Raw genomic sequence first — 18,956 nt, forward strand, 5'->3', positions numbered from 1 at the left:
ACATTCCCTGTTCCCAAAGCAGTGCACATAACAAAAACAAGGAAACGGCCGGGCGGTGGTGGTATACGCCTTTAATCCCAGCTCTCAGAAGGCAGAGGCAGGAAGATCTCTGTGAGTTCGAGGCCAGCCTGGTCTACAGAGTGAGTTCTAGGACAGACTCCAAAGTCACACAGAGAAACCTTGTCTCAAAAAACAAAAACAAAAAGGAAACCACATAAATGTATATATATATCCAATAAAAGTGACGTTCCGCCCCCCCCCACAGCTGTTTACATGAAAGATTAAAATAAAAAAAATTCTACAGGGCTCTAATCACAACCCAAGCGCTGAAGAAGAGAGCCACCCACACATCCATTTGCAGGTGCACAGACTTTCTGCGTGAGAAAACACTGGGCAGGCCATGTCATTCTCAAATTGTGAAATGGCTTAGAAAAAAAAATTAATAAGTCCTCAGCACATACGTTTCAGTGGCACCTTCTCCCAGAGGTTAGGTCCATCCATAAACCCTAGGCAGAAGACATTTTTAGCAGAAATGATTTTATTTGTCAAGCTACACAGTCTTCCATTTCTGCAGAGGCGTTTACACAGTAGTACAGACTGTTCAATTAAAATGCAATTATCCCACAGAACTGCTATGTCTGTACCAAGGCAGTTACGTCTGATGGATAAGGTGCAGGCCTGGAAAACAGGGGTCTGAGCATCTTACAGGCATGCTGGTGCTGGTTTACTGAGGCACCTCCAGAGAATGGAGACCCATCAGGACTCAGTTTCCATGTAATTACTTCAAGAGAAGACAGCTAAGAGCTAATTAGTGGAGCACTTGCGTGCTCTGTAATGAACTGGGGTATCTCAGATGCCACCTCATCCGAGGAGCCTCCTTTGGCTCTTATAAGTCTATCTCTTTCTGTTCCATCCTTTTCCCAACTGAAAAAGCATTTGATTTGAATTTGTATTATAGGCCTTAATATATTCTAGTTCGTTCCAAGTTCTTTATATAAAGAGTATAATCTTCTTAAAAATTTCTGAAGATATTATAATGTAAGATTTCCATGTGCCTAAGACTGTGTTTTACATATAACAAACATTAAATGTTTGTTGACTTATTCCTAGCCTAGGAATGGAAAGGGTTCATGGCTCTTTGGAAAGTATTCTTTGTAAGCATTAATCCATAGGTTATACATAACCTCCAAGAAGACCATTACTAGAGTTCTCTGTTCACCTATGTATCTCAAGCATCGAGCACGGAGCCTGGCACATTTTAGACACTCAAAACATGCACATTCAAACGAATGGATGAAGGCATGAATGAACTGGAATTAGCAAGTGGTTTTTCGTGGATTACAAAGTATGGCATAGGAAGTTATGTGGGTGATTTACTGAAGAATTTTAACCAGGAAGGGAAGGACTTGAATGGTAGCCTGAGGAAGCAAGAAGGTTTTGTGGTGGTCATTACCGATGATCATTTTCTAAGGAAAGAACACCAGCATGGTGCTAGGGAGGGACACTTTGACAGCAAACCTTCAGCGTCACCAAAATAAAGGTCATTGATTAGGGAGGGTTGTTGCTATTTGTAACTAGGTACCAGCTATTCCCTAACAGAGAGAGGGAGGGAGGGAGAGAAGGAGGGAGGGAGGGAGGGAGGGAGGGAGGGAAGGAGGGAGGGAGAAAGAGACAGAGACAGAGACAGAGACAGAGAGACAGAGAGAGAGACAGAGAGAGAGAGACAGAGACACACACATACAGAGGGAGGAGGAGAGAGAGGGGGAGAGAGAGAGAGAGAGAGAGAGAGAGAGCAGCTATGCTGAGCAACAGCTGGAGGTGCTTGGACTAGAATTTAGGTTGTCTTCACTGTCATTAGGAAAAATTACACTCCTCATTATGATACAGATGAGGCTGTGCGCATGGGTGATCAATCTCGGAGAAGTAGCAGTAACTACAGCCTCAGGGAGATGAGAGTTTTAGCTTTCAATACTAGCATCATAAGAGACTCCACTGCGGCAGAATCCGTCAGCTTTGCCTTCTCCATCACAGCAGCCTGGAGACGTCCGAGACTTAAATTCTTCTAATTTGTCAAAAGACACAGGCAAATGATTGCCCTTCTGACTTTAGTAGCATCATCCGATTGGTTTTAGTTGCTAAAAATCAAGACAATTCTCCCTTTAAAGGGTGTGGCTATTTTTATATAAAAGTAGAAGCTGCAAGTTTGATTGTACAGCACACTAAATTCTTCTCTCATTTCCGGCTCTGTGTCACATATGTGCTCAAGAGCATTTGAATCACCAGGAGACCTTTTCTGATCCTCTCCAACAACATGATTTCCTTTCTGACTGCATTACAGTTTTTCTGTATACGGTTCTGTTTCTTATCCATTTTATTTCCATCAACAAGACTCCAGAAACCATGCTATTAGACTATAATTTTCTAATTTCTTTGAGAGCAGGGGAAATTTGTAAAATTTTTTGACAGGGCGGGCTTTGAACTTGCTATGCAGTCTAGGTTGGTCTCAAATTTGTAGCTCCTCTTGCCTCAGTCTCCTGAGTGCTGGGTTTATAAGTGTGTGCTACCAGCCCCGGTTACAGATTATCTCTTGATTTGAAAACATGTAGAGCCACATGTTGTGTATGGCACATGCCTATGATTCCAGCATTTGTGAAACTGAGGCCAGACGATTGCCCTGAGTTGGAGCTAACCTGAACTACATAAAACAGTTGAAGCCATGCAAGGTCTTACAGAGTAAGAATATAATATACTTACTTAATATACTATAATATATTCTATGCTTCTTATATTCTCTCTCTATATTTAACATGCTCCAAACCAAATAAAAAACAAAAAACAAAAACAAAAACAAACAAACAAACAAAAAAACCACATGGAATGGTGTCAGGTTGGTTTTATCTACAATTTAAAGGCAAGTGAACTCTTTGAAGTGTGGTGGCATTTTAGCAAGAAATGTCCTAGACTGTTGGCCAAAGTCCAGCATATTTAGAAAATGACTTTTCCTGGTGCTGTTTCAGCACAGGGTCATAGGTGACTTATTCTGTGTTTCAGTTCAGCCTGGGCCAAGTCCTTTGGTTTGCACGGCTCTCCACACTACAGCCCCTCTCCCACTAGTGTTCTAATTTTAACTTTACTAGCGACAGAACATTAGGAGAGTCCCAGGGATGTCAAACTACAATCTAGAAAACGTATTGCTGTTAAAGGATTTAAGCTGCTATTTTGACCCAATTAAGGTTGGATTATGTTTCGATCAATTTCCCCATTTATAGCCCGACTCTGACTTAGAAGCCCTGCACAGGCAGTCTCCAGGGTGCACTTCCATGGATATAGGCTTGTTCTTCCGGCCCCATCCTAATGAGCTCAGCAAGGCTGTTTATGGATGATGGAACAGTTGCCAGATTCCACCCCCAGGGTGATGGCAGCTCAACAGTGGGAGAAGTGAGTCCTAAAATCTGCATATTCTGTGTACATACAGTAGGGATATATATAGGCACACACCTCTATTCATTTCAAAATGACATTTCAAGAGCCTGCTTGTCTGCGCACTTCTTTTGTCAGAAGGATGAATGGAGCCCAGGTATACTGAGATCAAATGGACTAGAGCATGGCAGCATTAGGGGACGGAGCCAGTTTCACTGAGCAAGGGAGGGAGGGGGTCATCAGTGAGGGCCAGGATAGCTACAGTAGAGGTGGAGGGAAACAGAATAATTCATGGTTAAAGTAGAGGCTGAAGGTCTTGGTGACCAGTTGGAAAGAGAAGTAAAGAGTAAGGAAGAAGAGAGGAATTCCTGCTTCTGAGATGAGCCACTAGGCAAGCAATGATGCTATCCTCTAAGACAGGTTATATAGACTCTGGTTTGAAATAGAAAAGCAAAAAAAAAAAAAAAAAAATTTTTTTTTTGAAAGGGTAGACTGAATTCCTAGAGGCTAAGGTTTAAATGCCTGTAAGACATCCAGCCGGAGACATTCAGAAACAGTTGGATATATGGGACTTAGCAGCAGAAGAGAGGTCAGAACAAATCATGACTGGGAACCATTAGCATATGGATGATGGGAGTAGACAGGATTAGCTGGAGAGTGGACCGCAGACAAAGCAGGAACACCAACACTGAGAAGATGCACATGGGAAGAAAGGCGCATGGGTCAGAACCGGCCAGGAAACAGGCAGAATGTTGAGCGAGAAAGGCGAGGAAGGGTCAGGGGGGCCAGCATTTTAGAGACGTCAAGGGAGGCTGAGGACTGTGACGCAGCATCAGATTCAGCCATCAGGCAGCTTGTGCGGAGCAAGATGGAAGTTAGTTGAGTCGGTGAGAAGGGAAGGAAGCAGACACATGGAGTATGAAAGTGCTTTCAAGAGGTTTTGGCTGCGGGGAGTGGAGAAGGGCCATCAGGGTGCTCTGCCAACAGCTGCATTTCAGCGGGAGAGATCTGACCACGGTCTGGATGCCGAAAGGAAAGAGTCACTAAGACGGAAAGGTTAGTGCTGTGAGGTGGAAAATGGCTGAAGTGTGCACATTCGACAGAGAACCCAAAGAAGATGGATCCAGAGCAGCCCAGGAAAAGCCCATCTTTTGTCACAATAACAGAGAAGGGCTTGAGTGGCAGCTTTAAATGATGGGAAAAGTAGTCAGGGTACCCCTTATCCTCTTCCATTTGGGATCTTTTCTAGATAACTCATCACAGATGCCTTCTCCTAACTAACGTTCAAAAAAGTGTTGTGTACAAATATAACCCAAAAATTACTATGGCTAGATGACTACCCTAATATGTATGGAGCAGCATACAGATGTAAAAAGATGGAATTCATAATTTTATAAACCAGCATTTATTAACATTTGTAGTGTTCCTTAAAGAATAATCTACATTGGCCCAATCTATCTTCATTAAATGAAAAGTGGCCAAACACCATCACTAATTCTGCCCATGATGAGTCTAGGAATGTGCTCATGAGAACTATAAAGAGCCCTGTCCTGATGTCACAAAACACATATCATGATAACATGGTTTCTGACTAGCTATGGTCAGCACTGGCTGTCATCTTTCCTCTATTTCCTGGCTAACAGGACCGACTCTGATACTGCTCACTTCCAAGGCAAACAGTTGTTCAGGCCTGAGAGGTGGGTCTTCGTGAGCTCAAGCCCATCTGGTTTAGGAAGAAGTGTGAGGCACGATTCTTTCAGATGAAACTGCTGGGAAAGGGCTTCACGGAAGAGGGGAGAGCTTCTGGGGAGCATTTTCTCACTTTGGGGAAGTGTCACAAAGATGAAACACAGCTTTCTGTCTCTCCAAAGGTATCTAATCCCCAGAACTACCGCTGTCATCAAGGGAGCCACCCAGTGGGGACAAAGCGTGTGCTAAAAAGGACAGCACAAGAGACAGAACTCTGTCCTGCATGGGAGCCACCCAACTGTGAGCAGCCAAGTCGGCAACTACCACGCCTTGGGATTCTTGTCGTAATTCATTTTTCTGCTACTAATAGTAGTTGGTTAATATGATGGGGACAGATGATGAAAACTGCAACAAGCAGGAATGGAGAAAAGATTAAGGCCAGCCTGGTCTACACAGCAAGTTCCAGGCTAGCCAGAGCTACATAGTAAGCCCCTGGGACCCTATCTCAAAAGGGGAGGGATACTTAAATACTTGCTAGTTAATTAATAAGACTTATTCTATTGTGTTAGTCCATTAAATAGAGAGTAAGGTGAAGGAGTTCTAGTCAGACAGGAAAAGGAAATGGGGTGTGAAGAGAAATTAGTAACTGAAGGCATGTGTGAAGTTCCCCTCAGTTTTCTTATCTCCTGCTTTCTCTGCACATCCTTGATCATTAGCTTTTCCTTCTCAGCTTGTGACTCATTCCCAGTCTCCGACGTCAGAATTCCACTAATAGTTCCAGGGAAGAGACAAACACAAATACCACTTGCTCACTGAGGCTATCCACTCCTGCCACAGCCAGGTATTGGGGGTTTAGTACGTGGGCTGGGAACCCTGCCTCACCTCCCACGTACACAGATTGAAGTCACCGAAATCCACAATGCATACAGTCTTAACCTTCACGGCTCGCAGTCCTGTTCCAATGCCTCCAGGAAAGCTGTACTTCAACATCTCTCTACCTTTCCACCTGCCTTGCCCCTCGTTCTCTACTCTGCATGAATGCATCTTACCCTGAGTAAAGCTGACTGTCCCTCTCATCAGCCCCCTTCGCCAATCATCCAATTTCTGATCTGTAGCATTGGACAACTTGGGCTCACCCTGAAGTCTCCCTTTGCTTCTTTTCTTTTCTTTTTCTTTTTTCTTTTTTTTTTTGAGCTGAGGCTCGAACCCCGGGCCTAGCGCTCTACCACTGAGCTAAATCCCCAACCCCTGCTTCATTTCTTGACATCTCATTTCTTTCAAAGTGTTTCTCAGATTTACCATGGCATTTCGACTCCCACTGTCTCCAGCATAAACCAGATGCTTGTAAAGCACACCTGCACACTGTAGTCAGAGCTTTGGTCTCTGTCTCTGAGCTCCTCTCCCACCTCACCACCTGCCAGCTCTGCACTCAGCATTCTGCCTATGGTGGCTCCCACTTGTTTGCTCCACTAAGGCCCAGCTCTTTTGGAGAGGTATCAATTCCCATCAAACCCTTCTATCTTCTTCCAGGCAGATGGACAAGATAGACACTGACATGTTCACATCTCTGCTCTGGGATTTGACTATACGACCAACCTTCCTTCTTTGGGACAGTCAGCAGCCCTACAGTTTTCCTAACTCTTCCTCATCTCTCCTGGCCCAGTTCTGATCTCATCTCCTCCGTGAAGACTGTAATAACTCCAGCTCTTCCGTCTTTGGACTCTAAGTACCATATTCTTCAGCATCTAATTGTCTTAATAAAGATCCATTCCCTCCTCTGAGAAGCCAGATTCTACAATCTGCCGTCCCTCACAGTGCCTAGTACAGTCCTGAACACTAGGTGGGGATGAGATCACTATTTAACCACATGATCATGGTTTAAGTAACAATCTCCTTCCCTTTATAGTTACTAAGAACATTAAAATAAGAAAACAGGGCTCAGAGTATCCTGTAGCCCTTGGAAAGCCAAATATGCACTCCAAAAGATACCTGCCTCGGCTGGAAGGGTCCCATTTTGGCAGATGGAGATCACTGTTTCCCAAAGCTACATCACTGAAGAACTGACTGTGCCTATCAGCAAGGAACGAGGGAGGGGCCCAAGCCAAGCATGGGGTGGGCAGTCTGGGACTACATTTACCACTGTGGCTTCCTCCAGTGGAGTCACTTGGTGCCAAGGGAGGTGGATGCGGCTTGTCCATCAGCATGCCAGAAGAGGGGGCTCCTCCCAAAGGGACAGAGGGGATGGAGTAGGGGCCTGGGGCACCGGAGACAGAGGGAGGGTACCCGGCCTTGGCTGCTTTCCCTGCTTCATACACTGTGGAGGGAGATGAAGAGCAAGAGAGATTATGTAGTCCCACCCTCCACAACCCTCATACCCCACATCCCTGCAGTTCCACTCTTTGAAGGGAGTACCTAGACAAACATAAATGCATTCTTCCAAAACTGAACTAGTTCACTGGAACCAACAGAAGCACTCTTCCTTGGATTCCTCCAGCTCCAGGAAAAGGGCAGCAATATGAGGAGCTGCAGTGTTTAGAACCTGGCAGCAGAGCAACCCTGGAGTGGATCTCACAGCTGCCATGGCAGCATCCCCACTTGGAACCACCTTGTCGATAAGCTACCATGGTCCCTCCAGAGCGGGCTAGAAAAGGATCACTCAGGGATGCTTCCAGGAGAAGAAAAGCAAATGCCGTGTATGCACAAGGCCCCTGTCTGTGTTTTCAAAAGCAAAGCCAGTAACCCAGTTCCTTCTAATACTTTCATTCCTAAAGATTTTAAAGATAGAACGTTCCTCTCTCCTTCAATAATGTATTTAGTTTATGGTTGGGATGCCAAACCCAATGTCTTCATAGGCTTGACTAGTAAGCTAAACCTGTGAGTCCCCCGATGAGAACTGGCCCCTGTTGTGGCCGTTTTTATCATAGAAGTAAAGAAAAACGGATGGGCATCTATTGGATGATACCCCAAAGTCGCAGTTTGTACACTCCACTTATAAAAGGAGGACGTTCTCTGCATCACAGGAGAATGACCAGTGCAAGTTTTCTCTGTTTGAAGGCTCTGAGGAGAGGGTGCAGCTTTACCCCACAACTTCACCATTCCGAACCTGCCCTTCCTTTAATCTACGGTGTCCATGAGCATTAGGAATGCATGACAGGTATGGATAAACAGCATGCAGATGTGCATGGAGGTGAGGAGGAAAACAGGAATGGTCTTCCCTGAACCCAGAGTTAAGGAGTAGAGGAGGAATTCGGGGCACATGGCTGTCAGATGGAGAGGTGACATTTCTTCTGATCATTCCACATCTCCCCCACAGATCTACTCACAGGCCTGAGGGCAGCAGCAGGTATCCGGGCAGCATGGGCAGCGGACATAGCAGCAGCAGCTGTGAGGGCAGCACTGGCACCAGCAGATCCCCACCAGCACGAAGAAGAGGAAGATCCCCAGGATCACCAGGCCAACAAACACCCACTCTGGAAGGATGCACAAAGAAATCTACTCGAGGTAGCCCTCCCTCCAGGGCACGGCATACACAGATGGGTGTCTCCCTGTAAAAGAGGTGAGTGGGAAGGACCTGGGAAAGAAAGCGTGTCTAACCAGGATGGAGGGGCCCCAGGCTCATGAAGAACTCAGGGGGAGATATGCTAGGGCCCAGAGAAAAGAGAGCCAGGCAACCTGTATCTCTTGAGGTATACTGAGTAGCCAGCTCTGTGACTAGAGACTTTGGGGTTCCTGACTGGAGGAAAAGGCTAATATACTGACTGTATCAGAATAAAGTGGTGGGACAAAATCTGGGGACTGGGGGGAGGTGTCTTGTGCACTGGGCTTCTAACGTGGATTCTGTAAATGCTTATCTTTTATAATAAAGTATATTGTTTATAAGCTAAAAGTTCTTGCCTTACATGGTGATCCATGCCTAAAGTTCCAGCACTCAGAAGGCTGAGACAGAAAGATCAAAGCAATCTGCACCACAGTGTGAGACCTCAAACAAACAAACAACATCTGCAAATCTAAATCTTGAGGGGCAGGGAGGCTATGTGCCTCCATGGCCTGGGTAGATGGTCTTTATGTCGTCCAGGCTCAGTGTGTATTCATCTGCTTTCCCGAAACACCTTCCCTGTGATTAGCACTAGGGCAGAGATCCAAAACTCTTGCATAAACCTCAATATCTATCCATAGTTAGTGAGAAAAAAAGAGGCATAGTTTCAAATAGAGAAAACCTTGCCCCATCTCCAAGGTAGGGGCTTGGTTTGATCACACACTCAAGATGACCATGCAAGCCAGCATAGCCAAGAATTTAGTGGCTCAGGGTGCTGATGAATGGCAAGCTGAAATGAGCACAGGTAATGTGTTTGTCAGCTTCTATAATTTTCATAGCTCTGTCTGAGGCTGAACATGAATTTTCTTTAATTTGCGCATCCAAAAGATTTAAAAGGCAGCAAATTCTATCTGGTTTCCATAAAAGTGACTGTGATTCTCAGGTAACTTGTCTCGATGTTATGCTATTGGGCTTGGGAAGAAACCACCTTGTCCCTGGAGACCTGGACAGACTAGCATGACCCATGCTTTTCTTTAAAAACTAAAAGACCAAAATGATTGAAAGTCATCCACTCAAAATCCCTTTATAATGAGCTTCAGTACATAATGTTTTTCTTTAAGTTTGATTATTAACTATCCCTTCCATTAAACAAATTATTCATTTGGAAACTTGAGAATGTGATTTTTACATGTAAAGAGTTTTATGACTGTGGTTGAATCGCTGGACCTTTGGTTGGAACATCAACTCCTCATAAATGTCCCCCACTTACCCATCTACATTCAAGTCCAAGCCAACCTCTCTTCAACTAGGGACTGAGAAGCCTTTGTGTTTGACTTGAACTCTGGGGGGGACACTCTTACTGAGGGTAATCGATAGCATGAGGCTTTAGACAGGACCTTATAAGTAACAAAACTTAAGAAGGTGGAGTTTTATCTCTGAGGTGGTTTAGGTCAACTATAGGGAAACAGAAGCAGTTAAAGATAAAAGACCAGCAGGTTATATTTGAGAAACAACAGAATTCTATCTGAACCTGGTCTGGCAGAGCATGACTCTAATCCCAGCACTTGGAGGACAGAAGAAAGGATCGCTGTGAATGGAAGGCTGGCCTAAGATGCACACCAGACACCAGATGAGCCAAGCCTACAATAGCAAGACCCCATCTCAATAAATAAATAGGCAAATCAATCAATCAATCAGTCAATCTGTGAAAGTGTTCTTGGAGTCAAAGGGAAGGAAACTGAGGTGAACAGGACTGGATATAAAATACAGAAACTCTTTCTTGGACTTGAGAGACACATCTTTACTTTGAAACATTAAATGTGACATTTTTACCTGTGTAAATAAATGCCTATAAACTGAGGGAACTTTTGCTAAAGGTGGTTACAATGAGAATGTCTCTCTGTGTCCTTGAGGGCAACATTGATAAAGAAAAAGTCTGAGGCAAGTCAGTCAGCTAAAGATAAAGGGCTGGATGAATCCATAGAAAACAGTTAGTAAGGCTGGGTTTTGAAGACTCTGGACATTTCTTAAAGTTTCAATCAAGCCAAAACCAATGGCCAGGGATATTTTATATCTCTCTGTTGCTATCAGAAAGACCTTAGAGATCTGGCAAAAATCAAGGCTAATTATACACTTTGCTGTTCCTTCTATAGAGACAAACCTTTCTATAGGTCATTTTTCATTCTCCTGCACCTATAAGCTACAGTGCAGCACCGGATTGGTTTGTATGGCTGGTACCTTCACCCGAAGCTACATGAAAGGATGTAGATATGTATTTGGGGCAAGTTATCTTGACATATGGTTCATGGAAGCCTAGGGATTTCCAGTGTCTAAATATACAAGTAATACAGGTCTGTGAACACATGGTTTGGCAGGAAGAAGGAGGACATGTCTTTTCTAAGTTTAAGAAAAAAAAAAAAAGATTTTTGGTAATGTTACAAAAGGTACTTCCGTGTAACATGATTGCACAATAGTGAATGACTAAAGCATATAATTTGGGAAATAAGGAATACAAATAAATAATACTTAAGGACACACAACTATCTGGTACAGGTGAAATACTGAGATGGGCCTTAAGATAACCAATGATGCTGCATGCCTGACAATGAGGGACTAGGTCCCTGTCTCCACTTAGTCTAAATTCCCATTATTCTTTTAGGGCCTAGGAACAGAAGGCATACAAAAGGCTTATCCAAGGGGTTTAGTTCATCCTAGAAAAAAGACAACAAACATTATACAGATAAATGCACCTACCCCCAATCAAACAAGTAATTAGTGACTAATGCAGAAGCAGGCAGAAGAAGTGATAGCAAATAAGAGTTAAATGATCGAATACCTGGCATAATCTCCACAGCAAAACTGGGCAAGAGATCAGCAAGCAGCCCTGTCCTGCCTAGAAGACGTAGAAGGAAAAGAAGAAGGAAAGAGGTTACTCCAAAGAAAATGCAGCCCAATTTCTGGCACCCACCAGTGCCATGACCTCATAGGGCCATTGCTCTGTACAGTCTGTGGTAGGAGAGATGCATCAGGGCCAGGCTCAGTCAAAGGGAATAACTTTAAGCAAGCATTTCTGGCAGCCATCCAAAGGAAGGCTAGGTGGAAGCAGAAAAGGAACCTTATCTCTGACTGTTTACAGGAAGAGGACATCTCTGCCTCCGTGTGAGAAACCCTGCTTGAGCAGACTGACATACACCATCTTCATCTCCATGCATTCACACAGCCTTCTCCACACACTTCAGTGGAAAGTCAAACCCATCTGTATCTAAACATTCCATCTACATTTTCATACAATCCATACACAGTCCCATGTCCACATAAAAACAAAAGTACATATTTGGTTTTAACTTAGAATTAACTAGCTGCATGGTTCTATTTATGGCTTAAAGATATTTCAATGATTAAAATGTTCAAAGGCAATGAAGAGATAACGCTAGACTGGTTACACACTCCTCTACACTCCTTCTGGCTTCAGAAATACTCTGTACATATGTATATGGTATGATTTTTCCATATGGCACCCACAGCTGGCGGTGTGTGTACTCAAGTGCCTTCTGTGTGATATTGCGTAGAAGCTTCAAAGCTGGTGTCAAAGCAGGTGCTTCTCGGGGGCTCTGGGAAGCAAAGAGCTAGCTGCACAGGAAATAAGATGCTAGAAGATGTGAGGAAGGAGATTAACCTACCTTATAGAAGCTACTCTGCGTGTTTTCACATTAGCAAACTTCCTTTGTCTCTGACTTGTGGTGATAAAAGGTCATTGTGATACATCTAAGGCATACAACTGAATTCTCCTTCATTTGCAGTGCAAGCATCTCCAGAACAGCACTGTTCAATGACAGTACAATGCCAACAACATGAGTGATTTTAGCTTTTCTAGCAATTACATGAAGAACATACAAACAAACAGAAACAATTAACCTAATATCTTTTTTTTCTCACTTACACCAGTATCCACAACACATTGTCATTTCAAGGGCTCGGTAACCAAATGTAGCTGTTGAATATCATCCTTCTACGGGTCTGCGGGGTTGTAGCTTAAACCCAAGATGACTTTCCATTATGAATCTAATTAATGTCTTGGACCACAACATATCTAGAGATGTTTAAAACATTGGAAGCCTTGAATTCTAAGTGGTAAATACAAATGAATCTTCTCATTTAACTAGATGCAACAATAAATATATTTACCAGTACCATTAGTCCAGATTGAACACACACACACACACACACACACACACACACAATGCACACTATACCTTTCCACCCATCCATCCACCCACCCATACATACATACACCCACATATCCATCCACAGTCCTATTTCCATATAAAAACAAAACTCGTGCACATGAATTTTGCTCCTTGAGAAACAACTGTATGCTTCCCAGCCTTTTGGCTAAAATCAAGTATAGGAAACAAAAATGTGTGGTTTACATTTTGAGTCTAGAAGTCATTGGTTCCTTAATTCTACAAGGAAGTCCATGAAAAAGCAGTTCTGACAATGGTCAAAGGGGGAAAGGCACCTCTGGGCCCCTGGGGGAGGATCCAGCAGCTGAGGAAAGACAGTAGTGAGTAGGGGGAAAGCCATCTTTGCTTGCTCTGTTCCTTTGACTCTCCACAATAGCAGGAGGGTACCATATTAACATGCACCCTGGTCAAGCCTCCAGGAAGGGAGACGGGTCCACATTTGGAAAGCTACATGTGTACTCCAAAAGAATACTCTCATTGGCTGATGCTTTAGGCCAGCTCAGCAACAGCAAGCCTTGACAAGAAGGCCTCTCTTCTTGAACCTCCATGTTTGCACAGCTGGCACGGGAAGACAACTCTGAGGCTTGCAAGGTCCCTTAGAAAGAGAGCCAAATGGGCATTAAGAAAGGTGTCCTGAAAGGGACTTCTCATGCTAGACTATGGCCCCTGCCTTCACAAAACACTAAGAAGTGCTCTTAACGCTCACACAACTCCCCAGGTAAGAGATGAGATGGAATTTGGGACCAAAATCTGAGCATATGATTAAAAGCACACAATGATCTCATCCGGAATGGTCTCTAAAAATATGCCTTGGAAACTCAACAAGGGAATAAACAGATGGTCAAAGATTTAAGAAATTTGGATCTTAGACGTCTCTTTCACACATACTTAGTATTCATTACCATATAATAGGCAATTATCAAGGGAGAAATAGACAAGGTTTGTTAACAAAACAGTTATCAGATGTTTAACGGTAGATTTTTTTTGTGTTTCACTCCCCCAGACAAATGGTGTGTGTGTGTGTGTGTGTGTGTGTGTGTGTGTGTGTGTGATTTTGTATCTAGTTAAATGAGAAACTGTGCTTATGTTCATTCTGCAGACCTCTAGTCTACCAGTGTTTAAAGCATCTTCAGGTGTGCTGTGGGCCACATTACTAATTAGAATAACATAAATTTACTCTTTACATAAGCTACCAATTTTTAGGCTGTCTCATGATTTTAGTTATATGATTTATAGATGATAGATAGGTGTGTCTACATATATATGTGCATATAAATTTTAATTATTTATTTATTGATTCATTCATTTTGTGTTACTTAAGACAGAGTCTTGCTATACAGTCCAGCCTAGCATGCAACTCGCAATCCTCCTGCATCTGCATTTTGAGAGATTAGATTACAAATGTGTGTCACCATATTTGGCTATGATGGCTATTAACTATAAAACATCCATATAGCCAAAGAGGATTTGGTTTTCATACTTATTCTACTTGTTATATCAGAAAAACACTGGGATAGGAGTCAAAGTGGCCAGGGATGCTTTGCCATTGAGTTACTTGGTAACTACTTCAGGCAAATCCCTCCCTCCCTGGTCTCAGTTTTCTCACAGTAGATGGAAGGACTGTGATGGAACGGTGTACGTATATCTTGATTTTTTTTTTCTGAGAGAGTCCTGATTTATGCCCATGGCCTTGATGTAATTATTAATAGGCACTGATTTGTGCTTGCAAAATATCCTCATTTGGACAATTAATGATATGGTTACCATATTTAGTTCTCAACTCTGATACTCAGTGAATGGGATTTGAACCCAAATGTGCATAGGAACAAGCTGGTGGTGCAAGTGAGTGCAGCTGGCTACCTGTGAGACAACTGAGAACATGGAGGGGGTGACAAACTGCAGTGTCTTTGGGGGGCACTACTGTTTGACTCTAGCCAACAGTTGCCCAGTGGAATGTATTAGGTGATCCTCTACTCATATTCACCCCAGATTTGATGGTGAAATATTCAGATTTTAAATCATGAGGCAAATTAATTCATTTTTTTTCTATATTTTCTTGGGGGGGTTGAGACAGGGTTTCTCTGTGTAGCTTTTTGTGCCTTTCCTGAGACTCACTTGGTAACCCAGGCTGGCCTCGAACTCACATGCCTCCCGAGTGCTGGGATTAAAGGTGTGCACCACCACCGCCCAGCTTCATATATTTTTTAAACAGTGGATAAGCCAAACAAAATATGTCTGTGGTCTGTACGGAACCCTGGGATCATGAGTGTGAAGCCTCCAAAGAGGTACGTACACACACACACACACACACACACACACACACACACACACACACACTGAAAAACCTGGATTTCCCATAGGCTGTTTGGGTTACCTTGACAGTGTTCTAACATTGCTTTCACATGCAGAATGACAGTTCTGGTTACCAGCATTCAAATTAAGATTTCAAAACAACAGTACTACACATTGCTTCTTTGCCTTTCTTCCTTCTGGGGAACCAGAATGGGCACCATAGGAGAACATCGAAGAGACAGACCTTCATTCTGTACTCTAGACGATCTCATTTTTGTAACTACAAACTATAAACTAAAGAGGGAATGTATCAGAAATGCGCGTAGAAAATTCACAAACTTTGACACTCCAACAGGGAGGTCTACATCAAGTTTCTCATTTTCCCTGAAGCAACAGTCAAGGCTTCCCATAATGCACTTGAGTAGAGTTAGCCCCAGGGAGGCATGAATGAGAGAGTCTTGCAGTAAAGTGGGTAAAATTAAATGTCTTTAGAATTTAAGACATGGTAAGAGTTTGGGGATCGCAGACAAGACCACTATATCAACAGCATGGGGGTACAGAGCTCTCTGGCTTTTGCACCGCAACTCTGATAATATTGGAGCGAAAAGCATTTTAAAAATTGAGTTTATACTGGAATCTTTATATTTCTGAAAACCATTTTCTTCCAGCTCCTTCCCTAACAATTCCTAAGAAACGCTACTGTCAGTTAGAAATGCGCTATCGTCTCTTCTATTCTATAGCATCCAGTGAAGGTCTGATCTTAAGAGTGTGGAAACAATAGCGGTAAATACACCCTGGGTTTCAGCAGCGCTTTACCATGCCTGTGAATCACTGTTATTCTCCCAGGATTCAGCTTAAGAGAGGTAATTACAAGTCACTTTAATGTCTGAGAGAAAGATGGGAAGCAGACCCTCTGGATAGAAGGCCGTATTTACTCTTTTCAAATCAAAGCTCAAGCGATCAGTAGAAAATATGGTTTTCATGTAAGCACTCAGTTTTCTGCAAGGCTTGCAAAATCCATTCCTTTAAGGAAATTTCCACATGAATAAGCCAAATGCATCAATCACACGAAAAGCTTGTGCATGCACACATACAAGCACCGGTTTCGTAGCATGCTGGTCTACACTCCACAGCCACACGTGGTCCTTGGGTTGAACGCTCAGAGTAGAAACACGCACTGTGAATGCACGATTTGCATATCTTACCTCCTAATTGTCAAATCCAGCTGTTCCCTCACATTGCCACTTTCAAGTATCCCCAGTTGAGCTGTTTGCACATATTCCTGGAAAACCAGCTCTCCTCCAAATGTCCCCAGCTCACTCATTCATTCATTCACTCAAACAAAGATGTGTATATTTTGTCAGGTGGAGACGGGAGCAGTAACAGAGCAGAGTTGCTTGTGAGGCTCATTTTTAGTCACACCTGTGAAGCTCAAACACCAACATAAGAACTCCAATTTAGTTACTTACTTCTTCGTCATAAGACTTACTAATCTCAAAGGACCTTCTTCCTGCTATGTCTGTTTTTGCCAGCCTCCTTTGACTGTGTGTATGTGTGTGTGTGTGTGTGTATGTGTGTGTGTGTGTTTGTGTGTATATGTTCAGATGTGCTTGGGCACATGTGTGTGTGCAGGTATCTGTTCATGTGTGCACACACACGGAGGCCAGAGGTTGACATCAGGCGTCTTATTGAGTTGCTCTCTACCTTATTTTTTGAGGCAGGGTTTCTCCCTAGAGCCTAGAGCTCGCTGATTTGGCTTACCTAGCCAGACAGGTTCCTCTGGTGTCCTCTGTCTCTGCCTTCTATGTGCTGGGACTATAGAAGTCTGTTCAGCTGGCATTTACAAAGATTCTAGGTCCTCACGCTTGCTCAGCAAGTGTTTTGACCTGGTAGCTATCTCCTTTGTCTTTTGGACATCAGGATCCATCTGGTCGGGGCTTTAGCCGAGACACAGCCCTTGCCACACTTTCTACTTCTGTTTCATAGCTTTGTCTTTGTACATTTCATAGTTCACTTCCTTGTGGCATTTCTTCCAGGGTGATCATTTCTTTTCTTGGTAGCCAGGGTCCTCAAGGTAGAAGTTCATTGCTTTCTTTAGCAAAACAAGTGTTTGAATTGACTTGGTCAAGCACTTATTGCTCAGTATACAGGACTCCAAAATATGTTCTGACAGAGCCCTGGATGGCTGCTACAATAAGCTGCTTCCTCTGCCAAGCTCCCCTGGGAACACTGCACACACCTTCAGCAGAACATTGATCTCTCAGCAGTGATTCCTTAACATGTGCTTCCATTAGCAGGATGGAAGCCCCTTTAGGACAAGGACTATGCCCTAAGCTTAGCATCTCAGCAACCCAGTATCCAGACCCCCTCCTCCATCCACCTATTGGATCCTTTGAGGCTTTCCAATAGCAAATCCCCACAGCTTGGTAGGCTGGGTTTTTAGCTAGGCTTCTGATGTGTTGTTCAATATAGTGCCTTCTACCCAATCCAGTAGGCTCTTAATAGGGAGTATGAAGGAAGCGTTCAGTTGCCAAAGCATCCACACAGCACTTTTCAATGTACAGCAAACCAAGAATGTACTTTAAGCAACAGAACATCTTGCCATCTAAGAGTCGGGAAGCACCATCCCACTCCACACTAATGAAAATAAACCAAGCTAGTGCATTTTCAAAGAGTTCATTATAGAGATGTAATCTGAATATAAATTTTACCCCAAGAGATTGCTTTTGTCCATGCCCTTCACATTTCCATTCAAGTTCTGATAGTTCAATCCCTCCAAGCGTAAAGGAAGGTGAAGTTCTAGATTTCCTACAAACTTGTTTTCAGAAACTAAATCCGGCTCCTTGGCACACAATGGGCAAAGACAGGGTGCTGAGAAACTTGTGGAAGGGTGGGATAACTGCATTTCTTCCATCCGTATGATGCCCAGAATACAGTGACCTCTATCCATTTCTTTGAGTAAAATAACCAGAGACGCTCTCAGGTGTGCCAACCTACCATGTGAGTGAACTTTCTCTTTAGGACGACAGCAAATGCCTTCCCAGTTCCTTGCAATTCCCTGCTCCCCCTTGTGTTTAGTGCACATCCCGGCTTCATCTGCTCCAAGCTTTCCTTAGATGCCCTGGATCTGTCTTCAGGGCTGTACTGTACCCACCCTCTGCGCACTCTGCTCCAAATCCTCCAAAAGGTTGCCTTCCTACGTCTCTGAGGACAGCAGATGCCTTCTTCCTCTGGACCTTGTATGTATGTGTAAAGATGTTTCTATGGCTATGCTTTAAGGGCTGTTTCTATGGCTACTTAAAATGCCAAATATATTGGAAATTTCCCAGGGGCACACACATGCCTGCTTTTATTCTATATTCCCATGGCAACCATGCTTCCAATAAATATAGTTTATGACTATCTGTCACAAGTGTGGATAGAGCCTCCCTTTCCTTTACATATATTTATAAACTGTGTATTTAAGCATTTCGTGTGTTTATTTTTTTCTTTTTGTGTCTTTTATATTTTAGTTCACTTTAAATTACAGACCTAGAGGAGAATAATTCTGACAGTGAATTCTCTCTGTAAAATGACTACTATTGGATCATTTGCAATTAAGTGGTAATAAATGCTTCCAGATTTCTTCTATTTACACATTTTAAGTCATATTTTGTTGCTAAAAACGGACCACTGAGGTTAGTCCGTACTACAGCCCCCACCTGGTGTTTTCAAAAAACCAGAGAGGTTAAGAATCTTAAAGAAAGTCACACAGCTGCCTAAAAATCAAGCTGGGA

At 43.3% G+C, this 18,956-nt stretch overlaps 1 protein-coding gene across 1 annotated transcript in view; it reads right to left on the reverse strand.

Annotated features, from left to right (window-relative positions):
- Positions 1-18,956, reverse strand: part of Ildr2 (immunoglobulin like domain containing receptor 2) — a 75,525-nt gene that overhangs the window by 9,827 nt on the left and 46,742 nt on the right. The window contains exons 6-8 of the mRNA XM_036202690.1: positions 11,481-11,537; positions 8,433-8,579; positions 7,247-7,423 (exon numbers count right to left, since the gene is read on the reverse strand). Coding sequence (XP_036058583.1) covers positions 7,247-7,423; positions 8,433-8,579; positions 11,481-11,537 — 381 coding nt within the window. The remainder of the gene's footprint in view (positions 1-7,246; positions 7,424-8,432; positions 8,580-11,480; positions 11,538-18,956) is intronic.

This window comes from Onychomys torridus, chromosome 11 (assembly GCF_903995425.1).
Source record: "Onychomys torridus chromosome 11, mOncTor1.1, whole genome shotgun sequence".
NCBI classification, from domain to species: domain Eukaryota; kingdom Metazoa; phylum Chordata; class Mammalia; order Rodentia; family Cricetidae; genus Onychomys; species Onychomys torridus.